The following is a 25,636-nucleotide window of genomic DNA, read 5'->3' as shown; positions in this document are numbered from 1 at the left end:
GCTGTGTGTGTGTGTGTGTGTGTGTGTGTGTGTGTGTGTGTGTGTGTGTGTGCATTCCTTCATGTTCAGATGTACTTTTGAGAGTTAATGTTGATACATTCTTGTCATTTAGTGTCACACTGATCATGCTTGAGTGGCCTGTCACAGTAGAAGTATATTTAGTCTTGAGTGATGTATTGTACTATGCTGCGGTTAACATGTTGTCATTGGTGGCTGGTTCATTTACTTTATTTGATTGACAGCATAAGAAACCACAATTTGACTGCATTTTTTTCATTTTTGTTCAAGATGCAGAGACAATTCAACATATTTGTTCATTCAGTGTATACTCACACATATTACTTTTTTTACTTTTAATTAACATGACATATTAATTATGTGCTGAGCTTGCAAGTAATATCAACTGTCTAAACTTCAAAATAAAAGCACAAAAGTTTCGAAAGAAGAAACAAAAAGAAATACATTTTAATTGATTTGTTTGCATTTCATTGTTACATCCAAAAAGAAAGTGCTTAGTAAAAATAATAAGGAGGAGGTATGTGCGCAGCATACACCACAGAGGAGGTGCTGGTATATACATATAGTCAAAATAAATAATGTAATGTAATGAGAGGGATATACCAGAGTCAAAGAGTTAAAGCAAATAGTTTCTCTATAGGAGAGCATTTCTTGTACAGACCTTTTAGGTTACCTCCTCTACATCCCCCTCTTCCCCTGTACTGAGACAAGCAGCTAAGGCAGGCCTCTGTTGCTTTCATTCATTAGTACTGACGGCACCCCTTCAGGTCTCTGGTCAAGTTCATGGTCAAGTTGTAGTGTTTGGAAGATATTTGTCTGTTGGCTCTTGTTTCATTTTCAGTATAAGGTTTCTGTTTTTGAATCCACGTTTGAAATAAAGCCCCTGAAAACTTGGCTTCATGTCTTAAGTATTTAACTATAATTAAATATTGTATTATTAATTATTAATATATTATTAATGTATATATTAAATTTATATTATAATACACATTAAATATTTAATATTTTAGGTGTTATTTATTAAGCGTTTACACTCAAACGTTACTAAATCCTGATTGGTGCATGGTAGTATGTGACATCACCTTTTTCTAGTCCTACCCTCTTCAAACCAGTGAAGAAAAAATACAGAAAACCCTCATGTGAAATATCTGTTATCTATAACTGTTCTAGTTTTAAATCAGTGTGTTCATGTAGGACCTCCTTATTCACTGTGAAATGTTGATTGAAAAAAATTTGTTTTGCTGCCTCTTTACACGTCAGTCATGAAGTTGGCCTTCTTCACCCTATCAGAACATCTCTGTAGCTGCTCTTTTCCCCCCCTAAATGCTGCATCTGTCTCTGGTGGCTAGAATAGAAGTATATCCAGGGCTAAACATAAGGTTAATGTGCAGTGTGAGCTGGCAGGGTAATTAGTTCAGTTAGAATCTTATTGATCGACCTCCACACGCAACCTTCTATTGAGGGTATTAAGAGGGAAGGGAGGCGGGGGGTGGGGGTGGGGGGGTAAAGGGAAAATGACAAAGATGTAGGGCAATGAAGTGTACAAGGTTTGATTGTATGCCATTCTGGGCACTCTCTTCCCCAGTAACTTGTTGCATGTCAAAGCAATTGACCATTTAGTGCTGAATAATCCACCATCCACCATTTAAACCTCACCGGTCATTGTTAACTGTTAGCTGATGCAACCCTTTCCATTTGTCCTCAAGGCCTCAAGTCTCTTAGGGTATTCCTCCAAGAAATAGGGAGACGAAATAGAAAGAACAAAGACGAGAAAGAAAGTGTTTGGGGTGCTAAACACGGAGAAGAAGACTCAACAACAAGTGGGGTGGCATTGGCTTCTAATGCCAGCAGGGTTAAAGAGCCTGTCAGTGTGCGTGAGTGTTGATCACTGCATATTAAACCTATAGAATGGATGGGTAAACTTGGTGAACTGGATGGTGAAGAATATCTACACTCTGAAACTTTCTGTCCCTCTCTCACCCCACCCTTTGAGTTGGACTTTCCTATAGACATGTATAGCCATGTGACATTCCTTTGTATTTGTCTCACAGTCACTGTTTATGTCCCCTTTTGCCACCTCCCTCCCCTCCCCACCCCCCCCCCCCCCCCCTCTTCTCCCCACCTCCAGGGAAGCTGGCGCAGAAAACTGGGGCACAGGAGGCTGCCAAACGCTCGCGTCAACCACTGTCCACACCAAATGCCTGTGCAGCAGGATATCCACCTACGCCGTGTTAGCGCAGCAAGCTAAAGACCCGGTGAGTCACTAATGCATAGTCTGATGTACTCTGTGGGACTTGGGGGCTATCATGGCAACTACTAACAGGGGCCAGGTCAGTGAGCTGATGAGTTATCGTAGTATGAATTTAGATGGTGACCCTGTCAGTTGGATTCTACTGTAAACTACAACAGGCTGTTAAGGCTGTCATTTATTGTTGATATGAATGGATAATACTGGTGTGACTAGTGAAAATTGAATGTAAGGTGTCTACTTTCCTTGCACCGCTGACAAGAAGACTGAGCTGTTCCGTCACTGTTTAACATTGTCACGGTATAAGAAGCTGTTATGATCAGTATGTCTTTGCTTGTCTAATTATATGTTGATCGGTTGTCATTCTTCACGTCCTGCAACTTTTTTTTTTAGCTTAAACTTAGTTAAGGTCAGGTTGCTCAGCGAGCTATTTCCATTTGATGGGAGAGAGGAGAGGCATCAAAGAGAAAGAAAGAGATTTTATTGTGTCTGTTTGTGATTTTGCCGGCAGCACATAACCTGCGCTTCTATAAATAGTTCATGTGGCTTGCAGTGTGTGTTTGACATGATTAAAGAAGGCTTTTTAGCAGTTCAGGGTAATGCCTGTTCTGATACATTGACCCATTCTCCCGTACTGCGCTAATGGACATCCAAAGACCTGACAGCTCTTAGTTCACCTTCCTCTCACAACCACCCTCTTCGTCCAACAGACCCTAATTTATGAATTGTATAACATCTCACATCGTCACCCCATTTATTTAACACCTTCCCTCTATGCACACCTACCCCAATTTATTATTTATACCCACTTTCTTGCTCCCTTTTTTCTTCTTAGCCATATTTTCCATTGATGTGTCTTTTTATCAGTTTTTCCTTTTCCTCCTTCTTAGCACCCTACCTCTGGCTCTTCTTCCATCCTCCCTTTCACCTTGTTAACACTTTCAGTTGTTGTTCTCACTTTATACCACAGCTCTGTGACTGCTGTGGTCACAAAATGTTCCCTTCAGCTTTGGCTGTTAATTTGTCTCCATGCTTACTTGCACCTAATGCCCACGAGGACAGTGATTACATTAGATAATCAGTGAGAGTGTAAGGAGATGGAGTTTGGCTTAATGTGTTGTTACACACTATCTATGGGAGTGTTTTTTTTTTGTGGTTTTCTTTCTCTTAATGGTTAGGTTATAAAATGGAGCTAGCAAAGCACATCCCCAGTAAGGTGGGTAACTCCAGGTGTCACCGAAATGGAAAGTGATTGTGAGGAATGGAGGATTTTGGTAAGGAAATGTTCAACCAAACAGAAAAGGCAGTCTGGTCTCAGCTGGCAGGGGGAACTAAGAGAGAGAGAGAGAGAGAGGGAGAGACAAAGAGATGGAAAGGAGATGTTGTCTGTGCTGAGTAATAATACAATGCAACAAGCAGTGTCGCTGAGATAAAGAGCTATGGGCTTATGTGGACATCTGTCCCGGTGTAACCCTTTCAGTGTAAAACATTGCTACCATAGAGCACTCACTGGTGGTCTGCGTTGTTCTTTCAAAACACATTACTGCTAAGAATGTCTCTGTACTTACATACACTCTGTATGGAGTATGAAAAAACACATCTCATAGAGGTGGCACTGTGTCTTGGTTAGCACTCTTAATTTACAGCTTGTTATGTAAAGTTTAGTCTAATCTCTACATATCTGTTTTTTCTGGGGTCTTTGTTTCCTCTCGTGTTCAAAAGACACATAACAAAGTTCAGGTGGACTGGAATTTGAGTTTCTCTCCTCAATGTTCCTCAGCATAGAAATGCAGGGGTGACCCGGATAATGTAATGATCCTATAGGTTATAGGTCACTAACAGGCGGACCGTGGTCCGAGTCCAGACCCAGACACCATCCTATACGGACCCGGACATATAATCAATAAATTATTAAGAGATTTTAAATTTTGACAGGGCGCTTCTATTTTAGCCGGCGCAGCTTTTCTAGTCTTTACGGCGCTGGTTCAGCGCAATTGGTCTGTGGTGAAACTCACAGACCAATTGCATACGAGTTACGCCAGCCCACGTGATGCTACTCAGCCAATCAAATCTGTGCATTCCAGGCGATAAACATTGCGACTCTGAATACAGACAGACGAGAGAGGTGAGAGGCGAGTGACCGATGATAAGATGAGTGAACCATACAGGGAGAGAGACTGTTCAGTCAAGATGTGAAACAGTTAACAAAGAAAAAGGGAAACTCAAGTTGCTGCTACACTTTATTTTGTTTTTCTAAAATTAAGCACTTTATTTTAAGATGCACAATTTTTCAAATGCTATTTTATTTATTTTCTCTATTTTATTTTTAAATGCAGCCCTTCTTTTACTTAATGAGAGGAGAACATTATACATATCTACAGTATTATATATCTTTATAGTTCAATGTTAAGTGATAATAAATATTGTCAAAATGTTTTTGAATTGTACTTTCTTTATTTGATTTGACAGTCAGTTGTTGATTACAGGCAGACGTTGATACAACTACTAGGCTACTTCAATATATATCACACTAAATAACAACGCAAGTTAGACATTATGATGTTCCGGACCTTTGCTTGAGGACATTTTCTCTAACTGGACCTCTTCGATTTTAGTTGAATAGCCCTGCTATAGGTTTATGTCATGGGTTCAAATTATTTCAGCTTTGTTTCTGAAAGTTTTTTCCATTAGTTGGGCTTGGCGGATGGCTGTAAATACTACGATACCCATGAGTATGAGAGTTTAAAATGCTTCTTCCTTGCAGTTGGTAACAAAACATGGCATCATAGTTGTCAAATTTATCCAGCAGACTTTAAAGCTCAGTAACTGGATGTTTCGTACCAAAATTGAGTCATAGATAACTTTTCACCATATGTTTTTATGTATAATGGTTTGTACCTTTTATCAAAGAACCAGATATTTTTTAATGCAATTCTTTGTCTTTTCGGGAGAGTGTCATGGCCACCCAAGCCATGGAAGTGCCAACTATGAGCCACTTAACATTGTCTAGACAAGAAATAGCTCTGTTGTGATAATTTGTGATGATAGCAGTTGGCTTTCTTTCTCCTGCTTATTTTCTTTCTGTAATCTGTCTCTTTAACTTCATTTAGATTGGTTTGGAAGTACTTGAAATGTCATTGTGCAAAACACAAGTACATCTTTCATGTCCAGGTGCTGAGTCCCAAATAATTGTGGCTATTTTCTGTTTCACAAGCACTCACAACAAATTGGGCTTGTCCTTGTGAAAAATAAAGTACTCGAACTGTGTCAAATATGTCACATAGTAGGGAGATGTTAAAGGTTTCAAAAAGTGGATGGAGCAATCCAAGTGACATCTGCCTTGAACTTTCATTCGGATGGATCAATGGATGGGTCATTTAATCCATCCAAACTTGGATAAGCCAAGTTGCACCTTGCTCGTGTCACCAGCGTTACAGCTGAAAGGGTGACACCTATTGGTCTTTTAACTTTTAGATGCCTTGCCTATGCTAAAGGCGCTGAACGAACTGGATAGCTATATGATATGGACCTTCAATAATCAGTTGGCTTGTAATTCTAGGGATCTCTACACCATATTATAGGAGTTATTATTTTACTCCCATCTCTTCCCCTGGATAACCCACCCACCCCCTTCTTTTTTGTAGTGTAATGAGAGTCAAAATAAGGTGATGGTCATCAGGTGCGTAAATGCAGTTATTCATTATTTTGTTCCTCAAATCTTGAATTACTTCATAGGGGTCTGGAACCTATTACAGAACTCGGGGAGACATTCATTCCCACTATATGGGAGACATTCATTCCCACTATATGGAAAACATGGTGGTGCAACCTATAAGCTTAATGGGTCATTCCAGCCGCTATTTCTGGTTCCTGTGACTCCTCTACCAACTGAATAATATTGACTTTTCCCTCGCCACAGCAAGCAGGTCGGCCGTGTTGAGGGAAAGAGGACTAGGAGGCAAAACACATTGACTTTTTTTGACATTTGTTACATCTGCGAAGAGTGTGTTAGTCATTAGCGATTCATCATTCAGCCCCCGGTAACACCATTAGACCTAGTGCTGAGGACTGGAAAGGTATGGGTCAGTGTGTTTGTGTCTGAGCCTCTCAGTCAGGAGCTGTTGTGGCCAGTGCTGAGTGCACTTTGTTGCTTTACGGTCCTCCAGAGTTAACTTTTTATTCCAGCGGAGATTGGATTCTATAAAACAGGAGGGAGGGACGGATTGAATTTGGCAACAAATAAAAAAAAACATTCACAGCCAGACATGCAAACACAGACAACTAGGTACTTTTATACACTCTCACGCACAAAAATGCACACATAGACACATTTATATGCACATTCATATGTTGTGTCCAGGCTGTGCGGCTGTTGGAGCAGAGCTGAGTATCAGCAGCCCAGCTCTGAATGCTTATCCTGGGCCACGACGCTAGGGACAAGGGGGGTTGAGGATTAACCTCCATGTTTAATAGAAAAGGGATGGAGGGAGGGGGAGAGAAAGAGATGGAGGGATTTAGAAGCAGTGCTGCCATTACAGGCCGTTTACAGTGGAGCGAGGGATAGCCAGTTAATCCTGTTTACTTTCTATAGCCTCTGAGATTTCCGTGTGTGTGTGTGTTTATAGAGAGACCTTCACTATCAGACAAGACAGAGGTTGTTACTTTAGAGAAAGGAAGAGAGAGGAGAGAGTGGGAGAAAGAGAAGTTGATTGAGAGAGGTCACCAAGCCATACAATAAACCAAGTCACTTAATTCCCAAAATGACTGCAGTGGGAACACAAACCCTACAGATATGTCTGAACTCATTGCCTCCACAGTGCTCATAGGGATCATGGGATTTGGAGGTATTGGCTTTATAAAAGTCAGTTTAACATTTTGTGCCTCAAGTTAATCAAGTGAGTTATACTTCTTCACTTCAGTTTCGTCGGCACATGAGGCTGCTTTCCTCGTTGTGTTGACAAGGAAATGAAATTACAGTTTTTCAAGAGCTTCTCTCAAACTTGTGTTCATAGCTACAGTACAGTGGGATTCATGGCTTGTATTTGTTCAAGCAGGTAACCAGAAATGTGAGTGAAAAGGTCAGTGGTTCAAACAGCACCTGAAATCCACCTGAGACCTTTCTGTCATATATATAATGTTACAATGTCAGATGTTCATATTGTACGTATCATGTACGTATAACCAAAGTTTCAAATAATGAGGCAAACATATGCAATCTTTGCTGCTGCGGATGTTTGTGCTGTCCACTCTCATATTCTGCATTGGATTCGGACTCTGACATGTACAGATGGATTTGAAAAACATGCCATTTCCAATCAAGAAATAGTGCTAGTGCTGTCTTGGCCAATCAGAAGAAAGTAGGGAGGGGGGCCTTAAAGAGACAGGAACTAAAATGACTTGTTTCAGACAGAGGATGAGCTGAGGGGCTGCATAAAGGGCCAGTATTAGAAAAAAAAAAAGTTTTACTTTGAATTATGCAAAGCTACTCTAGTGGAGTCCCAGAATAAAAATATAGAGCTGGAAATGAGCATAATAGGTCCACTTTAATCCCAGTCAGTGTGAATGAGTACACAAACATGCACACACACATTGGCTAGGAGGCACGGAGTAGAGGGGGTGCCTTCTGCGTTTCCATAGCTCATTTATAAGCCAATTACTGTATCAAAGCAATTTTCTCAAAAGAACAATATGTGAAGTGATCTCTGCTTCTACTGTAAAGGATTTCTCACAGCTTCTTTTACCTGCCAGACTAACTGCCTTTGGCCCAATCATTCTCGTGAAATGATTGAGTCTGCTTGAGATGAATTGAGTCTGTTTCCTCCGCCGTCATTAGTGCTCACAGGCAGCTAATCAGAATGGAAAAATCTCACAGCTGAGTCTATTATTTAGACTATTAATGGCCAAAGTCCCTGATTTGACTGCACAAGGACGCTAGGAATGATTAAGACGCTCTGGGATGGCAGCTCATATTTTAACTTGTTATAATTATAGTTAAAGTTAAATATATATATATTAAAAGTTAAATATATATATTTATATGTATATATATATTTAACTGGAGACAAAGAAAACAAGGCCTGCCCTAGATGGAGCGAGACTACAAGGTTACAGTATGCAAATGTCTTGCACTTGTCAACCGTAATTAAAAGATGAGGGTTGCTAAAATTTATGAGGGACTCAGCGTGGAATTGCATTAGAATCTTTGGATCCCCTGTCACATTATTGAAGGTGAGTTAGTGACAAGGGAGAGGATGAGAGCGTAAACACGTGCAATTATTTAGCTGTTTCTCTGGCTGAAGATGCATAATGGCTGAGCGTGAGTGTGGTGAGGACAGATTTACTTTGTAATTAGATATTTTAAAACTGAGTAGAAAGGGTTGTTTTTGCTGTGGTGGTATGTTTGACAGCAACAATTTTATGTAGGGCATGTCTTCTGACTTTTTTGTCATGTGAATTACAAATTTTGTACAGTAGTGGGTAATATATCCTTTTGGAGACCTCATAATTAAAATTTGATGATTTGAAGATTTGTGTGAACCAACAAGGCCTGTTATAGTGTATGTGTAATTGAGCAAAGATGGTTTGGGCAGTAGTCCTGAAGAAAAAGTGTATCTTGGTGCCACTTGCTTTAATTTAGAACTTTGTGTTGTAGCTGATGCTCTACATTTTGCTTCAACAAGCAGTACAAACCTCAAATAGTATGTAAAAAATACCTGAGGGTAAGGCCAGCACTTGATATGATGACTTTACATTTTAAGTCACTATGTCAGCTCTCCAGGTTGTCACACTCTGACAGCAGACTTATGGTTTGTCTTGGGGCCATTGAAGCCAGAGCCTGTCAAGTTGAACCCTCGAGGGTCTGCTGAATTGATTCAGTTGAAGCATATCGCAGGCAATATTTACTTAGTGCCCTGACAGCAAAACAGGCAACTGAGTAGCAGGAACACAAGATTAGCAAGATGTAGTGTTTTACATTATGACAGTTCTCTCTCAAAGGCAAAGACGAAACAACACAATGTTGTTATACCTCCTCAAAACTTCTTAGGGAGGAGGTTGGTGTGGATGGGTGGGTCAACAAGCATGCGACTTTGACATACTGTTCACATCCCATTTCCTACCAATACTCAACATCTTAAACCAGCATGAACCGATTTTTTGGCCACTTGGTAGCAGCAGAAACAAGCGGTAAGCACAACAATTATTACACATCTGAATGCTCCACTAGCTGCATGCTAACCTTGTCTGTCTGCCGTTGTCTGTTTGGTGCTGAACAGGTAGCATACAGTGGGTTTTAGAGCTTTTCTCCAAAAACAGCTGCTTGCTGTGTCTGTAAACAACGCTGATGAGAGCGGGGACAGTGAACCAAAACAGTCAAGTTGTGGGCTGTAAAACCAAAACAGAGGCAACAGAGCTGAAACTAGAGGAATTCCAAAGTCAGGTGATCGGCTAATTACCTGTGGTGTTCGTCGAGCGAATCCTTTCACATACACGTGGTAATTTGATGCATTGTTAATATTAAATTATTGATTATAGCAGCTTTAACCAAGTAGTTTTACAATTTGTCCAGTACTCATTTGTCCAGATTACTTTAAGTACTTGTAAAACTTTGGACATTCCTATCAGCCTCAGCTGCCATTTGTGTTTAGTGCTAATTAGCAAATGTTAAACTAAGATGGTGAACATTATACCTGCTAAACATCAGCATGTTAGCATTGTCATTGTGAGCATATCAGCAAGTTAATGTTAGCATCATTTAGCTCAAAGCACCACTGTGCCTGAGTGGAACCTCACAGAGCTGCTAGCATGGCGGTAGCTCATGTTTTAACTATGATCAAGATCCTTCCATAACCTGTAAAAAGTAGTTCAAGTTGACTAAACATAACCAAATATTAACCGCGGGGAGGGGAGATCATATAATGCTCATATGAATCACTTTTATAACACTCATGTAAGCTGTTTTCTATGACAACAAATGCCCTATTTTGTATTTTTGGTGTGAGAACTTTTTGGATAAAAATGTCAAATTTCCAAAATGCCATCTTTTCAAGAAGTAAGAAACAGTCTTTGAAAGCACACAATGGACTTTTTCAAGGTTTTCACAAGAGACATGGCATTTTCACAGCCTATATGGGCCTATGACACACCACACTACATGAGTGGGGATGAATACACACACACACACACACTGCATTTGCAGAATTACTTAGAACAAGTGCAGTATTATGTAAACTCAGCACTGTCAATCTTCATGTTTAACTTGCAATAGAGAGGGGGTTGGAAGAGTTAATGGAAAATAAGAAAGGTACAGATGAATTTAGAGTGACAGAATAGAATGAGAGAGACCCACTGCTGAGGAGTGAGTAAGAGGTAAAGGTACTGAGGAAGTGGGGGAAGAATAAGGGAGACACAGAGAGGGAGAGAAAGGGAGAATAGGTAGGAGTGGAGGGAGGAGGGGTGTGAGTGAGAGGAGATAAGTAGGTTAAACTTCCTGAGCTGAAAATAGCTATCTTCTCCATCACATGGTAGCCAAGCTGCCCAGGGGAGCCTGGCCATATACAGCAGAGCCTCAGCACACTCTTTCTAATCTGTAGTCTCTCTCTGTGATTTTCTCTCCTCTCACACACACATACTAAACACGAGCATAATATCCCCTCCAACTGCAACATAATATCACTATATCTATTTAGAGCAGGGCATTTGTGTGACACTGTAGCCTCAGGCCGGATGTGTTGTATTTGTGTGTTTGTGTGGGTGTTTCCTTTTTTTTTTGTTTTTTCCCCATTTCCTCCTTTGTAGCATCCTTCCACTTTATGAAATTAGACGCTTAATCTCATCACGCACACGTAACCTAAACATACCAATTAAGAAAACAGTGTTAGACAAATTGACACAATGAAGAGCTAGGGACAATTTGTGGATGCATACCGAGTAAATTACAAGTAAGAGAGTAATTTATTCCATTACTTGTCTGGTAGAGGCTAATTCAAGACAGAGTAAAAGAGACAGAAAGAGAAAAAGAATATTCAATAGGCTTGTATGTGTGTGTGTGGGCTTGTCATTCCCCATACTTCCCCCATGTTTGATCTGTCAGACCTCAAAAAAACACAAATGCCTGTGTATCCTTTGACCTTCCTCTCTACATAATATCAAACACACTGAGTCTCTGTTGTCTCTCACTCTCCTCCTGGGCCTTTCCTTTTTCCTAAAGCAGATGTTTTTCATATCCCCTCTTTCTCTTTTTCTGTGGGTCTCTCCTTTCTTATGAGGTGGTTTTGATTATGTTTCACCTCCTTTCTCCTTCCAACGTGTTTGTGTTTGTATGTGTGTGTGTGTGTGTGTGTGTGTGTGTGTGCGCCGTATTGGTATTCCAATTCCACTTTCTTCTGGAGAAATTGGCTTCTTTTGATGGGCCAGGGAAAACCACTAAAAGGGAAGCTTTAACTCCCGCTCATTTTCTTTTCTCCCTGTCTCCTACTCCTTGCTTTCTCTTACTTGTCCTTAACTCTTCCCACTCCATCTCTCTCTCTCTTCCTACTCCTTTTTTTCAGTTTGCACACTTTATTCCTTTCTAAAGTCCTCTCTCTTTCTTTCCTCCTCGGCCTTCAGCTCACCTTGAATAGACACACACACACACACACACACAGACACACACACACACATTCACACGACTTAAACACTGACTTTCAATTACTTGGCACATCTGCCTGGACGTGCCTTTGTGTGCGAGTATGCACTTTATTTGCAGTAAAAGACACCTTGTGCAGTGTGTGTATGTGTACAGTGATAAATCTTTTGGATGAAAGGGAAGGCCAGCCACTGTAGGAGGTAAAGTGAGGTAAATTGTGTGATTGAGAACTTAAAAGCAGGCCAAACATTAAGCCCATTTGGGACACAGCGGGGTGTATGTTCTCCATGCAGCTTCATTTGTCTGTTCCTCATCCTTTCAAAGGCACACCTCGGGAGAGAGGCAAAGCAGAGGTGCACTGTACATCATGACCTAAATCGCTTAATTATGCGCTGTGGTCTAGTGCTTTTACCCTTGTACATGTGAAATTATATAAATTGGTGTAAATGGGTGCAAAGCGGGCTCCCAGTGTACATTCTCTACCTTGGCAGTTGGTTGGTTACCTGAATAAGACTTCATGTGTCATAGTAAATAACTATGAAAGAAACTATAATCCTAATTATAAGGTCTGTAGGTGATGATGGAAAGGCGTCACAGGTGACAGCAAAGTGGCCAAGTTACTTCTAACAAACAGCAACTTTCAAAATAGTGTAATTATGTGTTATTATCCAGCTCCATCTAACAGACTTTTGTAATTTTAATTAAAGGTAATTGCATGTAATTTGCAGGCTATAATTAAAAGGGGGCTACCAAAGGGATTACATCTAAGGAAGAACGAGAGTTAATAGATACTGTAAGTGCAAAGTAGGAAATGTGCCAACAACTGCTTTAATCTATACAGGCAAAGAATCTTAACAGGACTTCAGTCAGTTATCGCTCTCCCTCACACATCTATCTATATATCTGTCTATCCATCTAGCTCGAAGCTCTTACCAGTTTTGCACCCTGTGTGTATGACACCAATATCACAGTAAACATGGATTCTCCCTACATTTGACCATTCAGGCTGTTGGTCATGGGTAAATACTAGCTTGTTGCTGTTAACATAAAATTTAGTCAGAGACCTTCAGACACACTGTCAATTTGTCCAGAAAGTTTAACATTGTGATCATTGAGGGCAGTGTAATGGGATTTTATTTATTTCTAATGAAAAATAAAGCTGATTTATACTTTACAGTCATATTCATGCATTTATAAAAGAGGAGGGTTAGAGGTCTATAGTAGAGTCTCTGCAAGCAAGTAGTAATCCTATTGTAATGCAACAATTACTGTATAAATGCATGCAACCTTCTCATAGGATATTCGTCGGCATAACAAGCCACACCCACCCATATATTCCATTCCACATGATGGAGGCTGCCATTTCACTGTGACTTTCACTAACCCATATAGCTCTTTTGGTATGATAAAATAAGATGTAATTTGTTAACTACACATTAGGATTCGTCAAGCAAAGTACATCTGTGGGATAATGCCTGGTGATAATTATTAACTATCCATTTTCCCCTCTCTGTCCCTCCTCTTTCTTTCTTTTCACTCTCTGCAGGACATGGGTCCTACCAGCATGCCCTCTGTTCCCCTCATGGTGGGCTGTGGGGTCTCCTGCACCGCTCTGCTCATCCTGCTGCTAATCTACGCTGCCTTCTGGAGGTACATGTGCACACTTGTGCAAGCTCATACTTGATGGTGTGCAAACAGTGGTGATTTTTTTTCTCACTATTTGGCTCCTGCCAGTACATAAAAAGTGCATTTTGTGTGTGTCCTCTGCTGTGCCAAAACTCCAACGAGGCCTAATAAGGAACAAATGGTTCAACTACAGCAGGGGGTGGTGATTAGATTTTGGTAACACACATGACAGATGGCAAAATCAAGCTAATGACTCTGCAATGTCCAAAAAGATGCTGCTCAGTCCATCAATCTGTCATTAATACTTATCTCACATGTCTGCCCACCCACTCTCATCCTCTGCTCTCTAGGTATATACGCTCGGAGAGATCCATCATCTTGGTGAATTTTTGCCTCTCCATCCTGGCCTCCAATTTATTGATTTTGGTGGGACAATCTCAAACGCTTAGCAAGGTAAGACACTGTGCAAAGATACAGACGTGGAGAAAAAAATATATTCCCACACATTGCAACTGACTCCAGTAATAGTGACCAAGCGTTTTATAATGCCTGGAAACAAAACTGTCAAAAAACACCGGGTTCAAAAGTAGACCCAGTTCATACAGTGGAGTTCTCAAAGTGTCAGGCTGACATTTTTGGCACACAGCACTCTGAGTACTCTGACTAAGCAAGACTGCACTGTGTGGTGGTCAGTATCGATCATAGCACAGGAGCACAGCAGAGTTGAACTCCTATTCTTCTAAACAATATGCGCTTTATCGGACTCCCTTTTTCCCTTTGTCCTCTTTATTTTGCGGAGGTTTCATTTTCCTCTGCTGACTAGTCCGAAGAGATGATTCATTGTAACACCTCTCACAAAACTACCTTTTTTTTAAACTTTTTTTTGTAAAACGCCTCCAACAGTTTTATCTCCCTGACTTTCATCTCTCTTTAGGGCCTCTGTACTGTGACCGCCGCCTTCCTGCATTTCTTCTTCTTGGCGTCCTTCTGCTGGGTGCTGACGGAGGCGTGGCAGTCCTACCTGGCCGTCATTGGCAAAATGAGGTCACGACTCATTCGCAAGCGTTTCCTGTGCCTCGGCTGGGGTGAGCACCCACAGCCTCACACATTACCAGACACACGACTGTTGTGTGAATTTTGCCACCTGGTTTTGATTCAGTTTCAGTTTTAAGGCCTGGTCACACCAGAAAGCACATATTGAGAAGGACTTTGCATTAAAACACTAATTAGTTTGTTTGCCCATTCATCCAACTTTCACATTATTGTTTAGTCTTCATTTAATGGTGAAAACTGTAATAAAGTAAGTCACAGTTTTCTTTTTCAATGGTCACTTTTTATTTAGTTTTAGTTGTGTTTTCGTCATAAAAAAAGGTTTACAACAACTATTTTTGGCACAGTTTTTGTTAACATTACATTCCTGTGCATGCAAAATGCATAAGACAATGCTGAGCGCACACGCACAATGACTTCATTAGTTTTGTCTGGCAACAACCTTCATAAGCATCAGCATCTACTGCTAAGCACTCAGTATGGTATATTGCTGATGTGATTTCCCAAAGATTACATGTCAGTTAATCATTTTTGCCAGTACATTGCGTGTTAATTTCTGTAGCTACAGCCCTTTGAAAGGGACTATTCAGTATAATAGTGGCATTCGCTATAACACCTAGCTGCTAATGTACATGTCTGCTGTTGCTGTTACTGGAAATATAAACTGTGTGCCAGAGGATTTTCAGCGTCACAAATGAAGACACTTTCAGGAATTGGAGGCTGATGGAACCACTGTTGTGTGACATGCATTGGTGATGGAGTGCAGTAAGACAGGCATTTTTCACATGAAAATATAGCAGATTATTATGTTGTAGTGTTGAAATTATTGGCTGCATTCTGCTTAATAACCTTCATTTGCTCTATTCTCATTTATTTCCCATTTTACTTTGCTATATGCTATTATCTGCTGCTTCAAGGTAGCAATTTCTCAAAAGACATTCATTACACTTTCTAATATAATCTTATCTAATAAAGCTAAAGCTAGACAAGCTAGACATGAGTCTTTACATGTATATACACACTTGCAACGGGTGTCACAGCACCAACACATTCAGAATAAAGGCAATCTCACTCCTTTGTGCCATTCAGCTGTACATTACCTCTGTTGCATTTGCCCTCCATGTCCCTCTATTATGCTGCCTTCTCAATGTACCACAACCTGATGCAACAGGCACCAGGGATGTTAGAGGATAATCAAAACATATGATAACATCTGGCAAGATGCTTTGAGATAGTGGTAGAAATTACAACTAAAGCCTCCACCACCATCACCACACACACACACACATCGTCTGTTCATTTCATTTGATATTGATCCAACCAGTCTTATCTGCCAAGTCACTGATGCCCTTACCTGATAGAGGGGAGGGGGAATGTATAGATTGTTGTACAGTCACGGATAGAGAGATACTGACACAGTGTGTGTGTGTGTGTGTGTGTGTGTGTGTGTGTGTGTGTGTGTGTGTGTTGGGTATGCAGTGGCCGCTATAGAATTATCCGATACACCTACAATTGCACATGAAATGCATGAAACAGTTGAGCAGAGTGGATGGGATCAAACAGCTTATCCTCCTCACGTCCATTTCGCAATTTTCTCCCCAAATTATGTGATTGAAATCAGTTGCCATGGAAACAAGAGATTTGGACTGTGACTGGATCTGTGTTAGATTAGCAGGAGAGTGTGTATGCGTAATGTTTAGGTGTGCGTTCATTGTATTATATATCGGTAAATACTAGATTGATGTTGTCGTTGTCTAAGTGAAACTTTGCGCATGCTTGTTAGTGGACCGGCCTGGCTCCCCACCATCTTATTTGTTAATGTTAATGTGACTTTTTCTAATTGCTTTTCATTTGCAGCCATAATCACAGCTTTGTTAATTACATGAATATTTCAGAGCCAAGCTCATTACGGGCCCAGCATATTTCCTTCTTTTTCTGGCACGCGCTCTGTGACACTCAGTCTCACTCTCTTTCCCTCTCATTTACACACACACCCACATGCAAACACACACATGCAAATTGCTTGATTTAGCTAATTAATGCATGACTTATTGACCACTCCGAGCTATACCTCACATTTTTATAAACTCTCTCTTAGTCTCACATGCTCACACACTCAGGGTGTTACTCACACACAATCTCGCATGGGCATGCTGCATGCACAGGTCACATACGGCAGTCTTAATGTACACATAGTGTCAATGCAACAAGAATTTCCTGAGATGCTAAATCAGAACTTCCATCTCTGCAGGGAACTGGGATCTGAGCCCAGTTTTCATGCCTGTGGCTAGACCTCTGTGTCAGGGAGCACATGCAGAGCACTCTGGGTTACCTACAGAGCACTCAGTCAGTTTCAATCGCATATGCACATGTTACGTGCTATTGCATGGCTGCTTAGCATTTGAATGGGAAGAGCCGTATGGAGAGGATCTTGTTTGGCCGACATGCTTCATTGTCCCCATTAAGGCTTCCTTTCATCCTTTGTCTCACCCTTTTGATCTTTCTCCCCCTGTTTGTCTGCAGGTCTACCAGCTCTAGTTGTAGCAGTGTCTGTGGGTTTCACCAGAGCAAGAGGTTACGGCACAGCCAGCTAGTGAGTACCTCTTCTGGACCCCCTGCCCTGTCCCTCGCACCAATCATGACTCGATTTGGATATCATCACTTAATCATCAGTTTTTACCTCTGATTTATGTTTGGATGGGTCGGAGGCACTGCACCATCCATTGCCCTTACTGCTTACCATTCAGAGCATACCCAAGTCTTCCTTTTGCTGTTTGAAGAAGTCTATCTCTAATTCCCCTGAAGGTTTCAAGCTAAGGTCAATTTCATAAATTTGTATTTTTATACAATTTTTCATTCAGTGGAGGCTCTGCTATAAACAGCTGAATATATGAACTCTTTGTTCATTTGTAATTTGTATCAAAAAAACAGTCGAGTTTTTCTCGCATCCATCTATCCACCCAATTTCTGTAACTGCTTATTCCTATTCTGTGTCCCAGTGGCACTGAAGCCTGTCCCCGTATGGACAATGTTGTTAATGCCAGTCGTAAGAGAGGTTGTCAAGATTCCATTTGAAACACATTAAAGCCCTTCCAAACTTGGTTTAAAATCTGACGTATTTCTCTGTACCTTAAAATAGTCATGACTAAATAAGCAACAGTCCAAGTAGGAAAAAACATAATTAAGTATTATTGCTGATCAAAAACTCAGCTAATCTGCCTCCTCAGAAGTGTTTGGGATAACACATAGCGCAACATAAGCGGCAATGCCAGAATTGTCTACACATTACGATTCATATAATGCTTAATTATGATTAGTGCATGGAAATATGTGACATCACCTTTTTCCAACTGAGCCGCTTTAAAACCAGAAAAACAGGGACAAAAGCACAAATGCAGAAGTCTCTCATGTGAAATAATCATATCTATAAAATGTTGTGCTCATGTGGGACTCCATAAAGTAAAAAGCTGATTGAGAAAATAGGTTTTCAGGACCTTCGAAATGAAATGAATCTAATTGAGGCGACAAAATGATCCACCTTACATGTTCTGAGAAGTTGTTTTTAGCACATTTTTATCTCGAAATCTCAGAAGGAGAGCAACGCGTTTGTATGCAATCAAGTGTAGTGTCTATACCTTTCAACAGTCATATGTAAAGCTTGTTTCGGATGTTTATGTTGGGGCAGAACATTTAAAAAGCACTATTGACAATTACTGCTGGGCTCTGTTACCCAGTCAATGGTGTAATTGATTCTGTGAAAACACATCTTAAGATGTTTACAGGTTCGTTCCCTCTCACTTTACTTAACATCTCATTAATACAAAGACTGTATATTAGCTTTTGGGCCTTCATCTTCCCTTTCACTGAGCTGCAATTAAGACAACACAGGGGTTTCAGTGTGCTTGGATGACATCACTGGAGGACACATTTAAACGTCTCATTTAAGTCTCAATAGTTTAATTTCACAGGCTCTTTTACAGTTTGAGGATATGTTTTAGGTAATGTACATAATAATTTGCTCAGCACTGATGGCAATATTTACAGAAACAGGCACTTACCCACCCATAGAAATGACTGCTTTATCCCTCACTTAGGAAATTCGAGTAAATGTGATCCTTAATTGGTTGGGTACTTATTGTGGTTAAACACTTGGCACTCACAGCAAGGGAAATGTGAGACCCGAATGTGGTGAAGTGATATTTTTTACACCAGTAGTTCTGTGATTTTGCTGTGTCTTGTGCTTAAAACACTCGTCTGTTTTTCTCTTTTCTCCAGCTGCTGGTTATCCTTAGAGGGCGGTCTGCTTTATGCCTTCGTTGGGCCTGCTGCTGTCATTGTGTTGGTGAGTCTATCCGACACTCTCTCTCCTGACGAGGTTACCCTCTCTTTCAGACGAACCAGCCTAACCCTCTCTCACTGGTCACATTGCGTAATTCTACAAATATTTTGCTAAAGCAGCTGCAGGGATTTTCTTCTTCCCTTCACTCCCACATGCACATGTGAGCATGCACACCCGGGGTGTCCATGACAAAATGATGAGCTAAGCACTTTGATCCTTGAGTTTAAAATGTCAGCCCAGAAATTTTTTTTATATATATTCCTGCAGACAAGAGCTTCCTGGCAGTGCAACACATGGCCGGACTGAATTCATGCCCAGCAGCCAAATATCTCACTCTTATATGTACTTTCAAAGTATGAGTCACTTTACCCAATGTATTTAAGGCTAGAAATATTTTTTTTAACTTCTTTTCAGACATAAAGATGTGACTAACAGTGCGCACCACAATCATAATAATGTGTGTTTGCTTTTGCCAATTGCTATAAAACAGACATTTCTATATACACGTAAATAGAGCTGTATATTGTTCTACAGCCAAATTGAGTGCATTGATTGCATCTCAGTGGTGTTTTAATCATCTGTTGCTGTGTGCTGCTGTATGTGGCTGTTCCTAGGATTAGCTAATTTCTCCTAAATGAATCCCTGGGTGGATATTTCCACCACTAAGCTTAATAAGTCTGGATGGGGTACTAAACTCTAGTTTGGTAATTGCTGCCACTGCTGTTGTTGTTGTTGTGTTTGCGTGTCTGCTCATGCGTTAGGATTTTCCTTTCTAGTCGCTACATAGTATTACATAGTATATGTTAGAGAGGACGCACGGATCAGACGGCATCACAGGTGTGCAGAGTGATATGCATGGTTTTGAAGTAAATTCCTGACAAGAGAGTGGCAGTTTGACAGTTTTCTTCAAGCTACAGTTTGGGACGAGAGGGAATATGGGGTTATATAGTGCTGAATATTCATGATTATGATAATGTAGTGGCTTCCAATATTACTGTTATTTAAGGTTACATAGTCAGAAAACAATCAAGTTGGTGCTTTATCTTACGCAGTCCAAGGTACATGCATTTCAGAAAGGTTTGGGGACTCTATGTATAAGAGCTCAAGGGTTACAGCCATCATGTAAAATCAAAGGATCACACATTGCGTGTCAGTGTCTGGTGTTTCTTGGAATGTCTCCAGCTATCCACCCTTTCTGCTTCCACAATGTCGATGTACACTCCACACCCCAGCTGCTATGTAATGGTCCCCGGCCCCCCGGTGTTGTTGCCGGGGCCCCACTCTAACAAACAGCTGTAATGAGAGTGGGACGTCGGGCAGAGAAACACAGACCTTCCCACAGGACTCTTCTCTAATTAATGAACCTGGCCTTGGGCAAATAGCAGAGTGGGATGATGCTGACTCAGAGCTGGGGCCAGACATGACTGGCATGACAATGGCGCTCTCACAATATGGCACATCGTAGGTAGTTGTCGGCAGCGACACACACGTGAGAGAGAAGGAGATCAGACAGAGTGAGAGATTCTTTTTAGCAAATTGCAAACGTTGCCAGATGTAGTGAAGAAATAGGCTTCAAGTAAGAATCCGGCTTCTGCAAAAACTGCAAGAACTGGAAATTCAACTGACCACATGAAAGTCAAACTTCAAACTAGCTCCTCAACTACTCAGCTTTTTTCCTGAGGATTTCCAGCAACTGTGTGTTGAATCTATAAAATGTTTTCTGCCCAGCCAGAAAATGCTCCTGGTGACAGATGAAGGAAGGAATCTGGGCAGACATTTAGTTAAGGACCTTGATAACAATGGGAATGCATTGCATACACAGTATAGGTATGTGCTAGAGTGTGATTGTCATTTGTTGCTAATGCACTTCACTGCTGAAATCCCAAAGCACAGGAGCAGATGAATAACCAAACAGAGAAACCCACAGAGGGTGGAAGAAAGCGTACGGATGAATGTTGGCAACCAGGATTAGAAGAAACATGTCGCCATCATTGAAAATCTCCCAGATGGGCAGGATTTCAGAGTGGAATAGGTCTACATGTAGCAAGCCTTGGCTCAGATCTGTGTGTGCGTGTGCCTAATAGAATCTTTATGACTGGGTCACTATGGCCAGATGTTTGGCAGGCTTAGCTATGGCCCCCTCAATAGTAAGAGAAGCCAGTATGACAACCAAGCAATGTTTTTTTTTCTTTTTTTTTTCAGGTAGTCACCACAAATGATTATTTGTATAATTCAGACAATTACACCAAGGAATTGACCATTTATAACATATAACATGCTTATACAGTTAGATTTGGCAGAAAAGGCTCTGCTGTTTGAGGGAGCTCTTAAAGAATGTGAGCAACAACGAGGATTCTGCTGAGAGAACTAATTACCCTCATTAAATCAACAATACAGAATACCGCATAAGTAGGAGGGTTAGGGTGGTGGAGCGAGCAAACAGTGTTGAATACCTGCATGAATATGATTGGACGTTACTAAACACTCAGCTGTGAATGAGCCATTCAATGTAAAGCATATTGCAAAGAAGCTGATATCGATCAGCCAATCCAAGCGCGACTTCAGTCCTCTGCCTGAACTACCGCTATGCTTCACAGTGTATAAGTTTGTATAAAGTGCAACACTAAAATGATACACACAATGTGATTTGGTAAGAATGTAAATATAACTCATAACAGATTACTTTTAAGTTGGCCCAATTTCTTCCTCCCTGCACTGAATGGCGGGCTCAGCAGCATTCCACTCAGTACTGCCACTAGTGGCTGGAAGCTACACTGCAACAATCAAATAAATTCTCTTACATTGGCATGGTTGGAGAAAAATACATTTTGATGTCATGATGTTACAATCTGGTGAGATTTGAGTTCACTTTGTAAAAAATATTTTAAATGTGCTTCTGTTGTCAAAGCACAGCACCAGCTTAAAGACGATGGCACCACAAATATGTAAACAAAGTTTAAGAATTTCTTCCTCTGCAGACATTTTGGCCATCAGATTTTCAAAACTGTAAGTAATACCTGTGTGCTAGGAAATGGAATGTATGCTTTGTGTGAAATGTGCTGAGCTTAAAGCTCCTCTTGCACAGGAGCAAGTCAGCCTGGGAGCCCTGACAGCAAAGGCATCGTCACTTTCAGTCTTGAGTCTGTGGGGCAATTAAAAAGTAACCTACAATCAATTGAAACATTAAGAAAGAAAAATATAGAAAATCTGTTATGCGGTACATGAATTGAATCCCTGTTGGCAAACCCATCTATTATAGCACTCCTGATCAAACACTCCTTTCTCTCTCTCTCAGGTGAATATGCTCATTGGAATTGTGGTGTTTAACAAGCTCATGTCGCGAGACGGCATCTCAGACAAGTCTAAAAAGCAGCGAGCGGGGTAAGTTAACTTCCTAAACCCTCCGCACCTCATACACGTACAACTACACACAAAAAGACATTAACACGCTCCCACAAAACACACACCGCTTACTCATCCATCCATCCTCAATTCTTGGTGGGAACTGACTACAAATTTGCTGCATTAGATACATTTTACCCTCTGTCAGACACAAAGCTGAGGGAGACAACATTTTCACGGCAACTAACTCAGCGGCTTTCAAGGGTCTCACACACACACACCTACATGTGCACCTGTGCCTCCTGTAAAAAAACATATTTAAAAAAGGATCCAATTTGGCAACAAAATGACAAGACATCTGTTATGTTCTGTTGCTCTGTGAAATCTTATCAGCATTGCTTCCACACACATAGTTGCCATCTAGTTTTCTCAGTTTTGTGTGGCATAGATGAATATGGCGGATATGAAAATCAATGGCAGATGGAAACATACTGATGTCATGGAAACATAATTACATAATGTAAATACCAGGATTATGTGGATGAAACCATATACACTATTACACTATTGAAATCCTATTCGATTCATGTATCCCTCCAGACGACACACACATGATATATATGCATACATATCAGACATGCATGCATATGCATCCATCTACAACATTACTTCTATTAAAGCAGTTGGCGGTTGTTCATCATCTTTGCTAATCCTATGAGTGGAGATTTCCTCAACTCTCGCAGCCAAATCCATGTTCTCATTTCCATACCTATTGATTCCATTGTTGTCTCTCTCTTTTTCCTCTTGCACTCTTACACACTTTTCCTCTCTCTCTCATTACACTTCCTCCAATGTCTGTCTCCTGCACAAAATGAAATTGATAATTTGCGTATCGTTGCAAGGGTTAACGGTACAGATTGGCTCTCTGGGGGGAAGATGAGCTTTTGTTACCCGGTGATGCAACTGAGATTAAACCAGTTGATGTGTACAAACACACCCACAGACACACACTTACACACCCACACACACACACACACACACACACACAAACACAGGTGTACCCGTCTTTGTTACAGGCAAACTCCTCTGTGTAACCGGAGTATTAAGCACATTTCCTCTCAGATTCTCAGAAGTTTGTGTTTAGAAGCACACACATAATCTCAGCACTCCCACACACAGTAGTTGGTAGTGTTGCTAACAGGACAGGCTGTCATTAGCGTAATGTATTTCCTTATGAAGCCGTGGGGATGTGGCTGGCACTAAGGCAATGAGCTGTGATGGGACGCTAATGTAGCATAGCCTGAGCATGTCCTCATCATTCTCCACTTGCGAGATAAATGTATGTGTGTGTGTGTGTGTATATATATATACACACACACACACGCACATACATTTCTATCAATCTGAGTAGTCAACTGTAAGTAAACAACCAAAGGAGTCTTTTTGCCTTCATTTGCATTTGCACCCCAATAAAGCATCATTGTGCACAGTCACATGCAGACATATATAACACACACCTGCATACACTCGCAGTGGAATAAGATGGTTAGTGTACTTCCTGTCTGTGTCACTGTAATCTGTTAATCCACATGACTGTAACATTGCAATGTCCGTCTCTCACTTTCTCTCTACTTGCTCTGAGTCAATCTTTGTATTCTGACTGTTATTCATTGCTGCTACTTTTTAAGATCTGGTTTTAATTTGCCTTTCTTTCTTTTCTCCCTCCCCCCTCCCCCTTTTTTTCTTTTCCCCTCCCTGTCTGTGTTGTTTTTTTCTCTCTTTTGGTTCTTTTGCAACTCTGACACTCGCACATTCACCTGTTGCCATCACTGGAACTTGTGTTTCCACCCCCCCCACCCCCACCCCACCCCCAACCCCACTCCTCCTTCTCCTCCCCACATGGTTGTATGTATTTGTGTGTGTCTGTGTGTGTGCACATGTCCCAAAGTGTCCCAGCGGAGGCGCGTAGCCGGCTGCTCCTGAAATGCTCCAAGTGTGGCGTGATCTCGAGCACCGCTCTGTCCAGCTCGACTGCCAGCAGCGCCATGTTAGTCCATCTTCATCTTTCTATCTCTCTCCCCATTCCACTCTCTCTCTCTCTTTCTCTCTCTCTCTCTCTCTCCTCCATCCTTTTAATCTCTGGCTGTCAGTAATGATGCAGGATGACATTCAGACTTGTCTGGATAAAAAAACAAACTAATGAAAGGAAAAACACCTGCACTGCAAGCCGCCACTATTTAATGAGAGCATGTTTTGATCCAAAGCGGATTTTCCTCAGGTCGTGCTGAGCAAACCTGACCTGTGTCAAACCGTATATGTGAATCATTTTTAGAGTTTGTTTGAACTTGTTTATAGTGCAGTATTGCAGAGGCTTAACACATCAGGGCAGTGCAGTGTCAGTAATACATTACTGTAATTGTCTAAACTTTCTGGCCCTCTTTATATTATCTTATGTGGTCATGTCATCTGGGTTCCACCACCTTTGGTCACAGTGAACGCATCATATTTCACTCATAAAAACTGCATAATATACACTTGAGCTGCAGGTATTTAAATCTTTCTGTCTGGAGCATTTTTTTCCTTCATTCCTTCAATTCATTTCCTAATTATGCAGAGTGCTACACAGCCTGTGAAAATAGTTTTGTAATGTCTTTTGTGGCTCTGAGATAATTATTCCAGTGACATTGTGTCTTGACTTGAGCTTGGAGACTGCAAATTCAATGAGTGAAATCAGTGTTTATTTGAACTTTTAGACCCATATTAAGAACAAAAAGTCAGAATATGTTGGCCTCAATTTTGAATCAATTTGTATTGTTCTTGTTTTATTCTAACTTTATGTATTTACAGAAGTGCAATACTAAATTGCTGGAATGTTATTTTTATATGTTTTCTTTCCTTCACACTTACAATTGCACATTATCCAAACAATGCAATGACAAAACACACGAGGTATGGCTAAAACCGACGCTGAAAACAGGTTGAAGACACAGATGTAGATGTATGGCAGTTGTATTTATTTTTTTAGTCCTATAAGCTTCTTTTTGAACTTAAAGTATGAGTGACATTTTAGAAAGTGTGACAAGAAAAAGATCAAAGACCAGTTTCTTTTTTAAGAACGGATTTTTGCTCTCTTAGTAAGAGGTTTGTTGTCATGGTTTCATATTCCTATCCAGACTATTAATGAAAGACCCTCCTTCTGTTTCACTGTTGCAAACAACCCTGAGCATATTTAACTATGTCCCTGTGCAAATCTTTCATTATGGCTTTGTGTTTATTTTGGAAGAGCTCTGTGCTTAAAGCAGCAACTCTGTTCTTAGTTGTGTTGTTGCATGATTGGACGCTATGATTGGAGGGTAATGGGATGAGATTGCCTATTTGCAGTAACAAG

At 40.8% G+C, this 25,636-nt stretch overlaps 1 protein-coding gene across 1 annotated transcript in view; it reads left to right on the top strand.

Moving 5' to 3' along the window:
* Positions 1 to 25,636, top strand: part of adgrb2 (adhesion G protein-coupled receptor B2) — a 136,615-nt gene that overhangs the window by 79,327 nt on the left and 31,652 nt on the right. Inside the window, exons 16-23 of the mRNA XM_070921286.1 lie at positions 2,147 to 2,273; positions 13,438 to 13,541; positions 13,868 to 13,970; positions 14,452 to 14,602; positions 17,091 to 17,160; positions 18,843 to 18,909; positions 22,202 to 22,287; positions 24,197 to 24,295. Coding sequence (XP_070777387.1) covers positions 2,147 to 2,273; positions 13,438 to 13,541; positions 13,868 to 13,970; positions 14,452 to 14,602; positions 17,091 to 17,160; positions 18,843 to 18,909; positions 22,202 to 22,287; positions 24,197 to 24,295 — 807 coding nt within the window. The remainder of the gene's footprint in view (positions 1 to 2,146; positions 2,274 to 13,437; positions 13,542 to 13,867; positions 13,971 to 14,451; positions 14,603 to 17,090; positions 17,161 to 18,842; positions 18,910 to 22,201; positions 22,288 to 24,196; positions 24,296 to 25,636) is intronic.

This window comes from Enoplosus armatus, chromosome 16 (assembly GCF_043641665.1).
Source record: "Enoplosus armatus isolate fEnoArm2 chromosome 16, fEnoArm2.hap1, whole genome shotgun sequence".
Taxonomy (NCBI): domain Eukaryota; kingdom Metazoa; phylum Chordata; class Actinopteri; order Centrarchiformes; family Enoplosidae; genus Enoplosus; species Enoplosus armatus.
The sequence above is the reverse complement of the archived record's forward strand: the minus strand, read 5'-3'. Positions and strand labels throughout refer to the sequence as shown.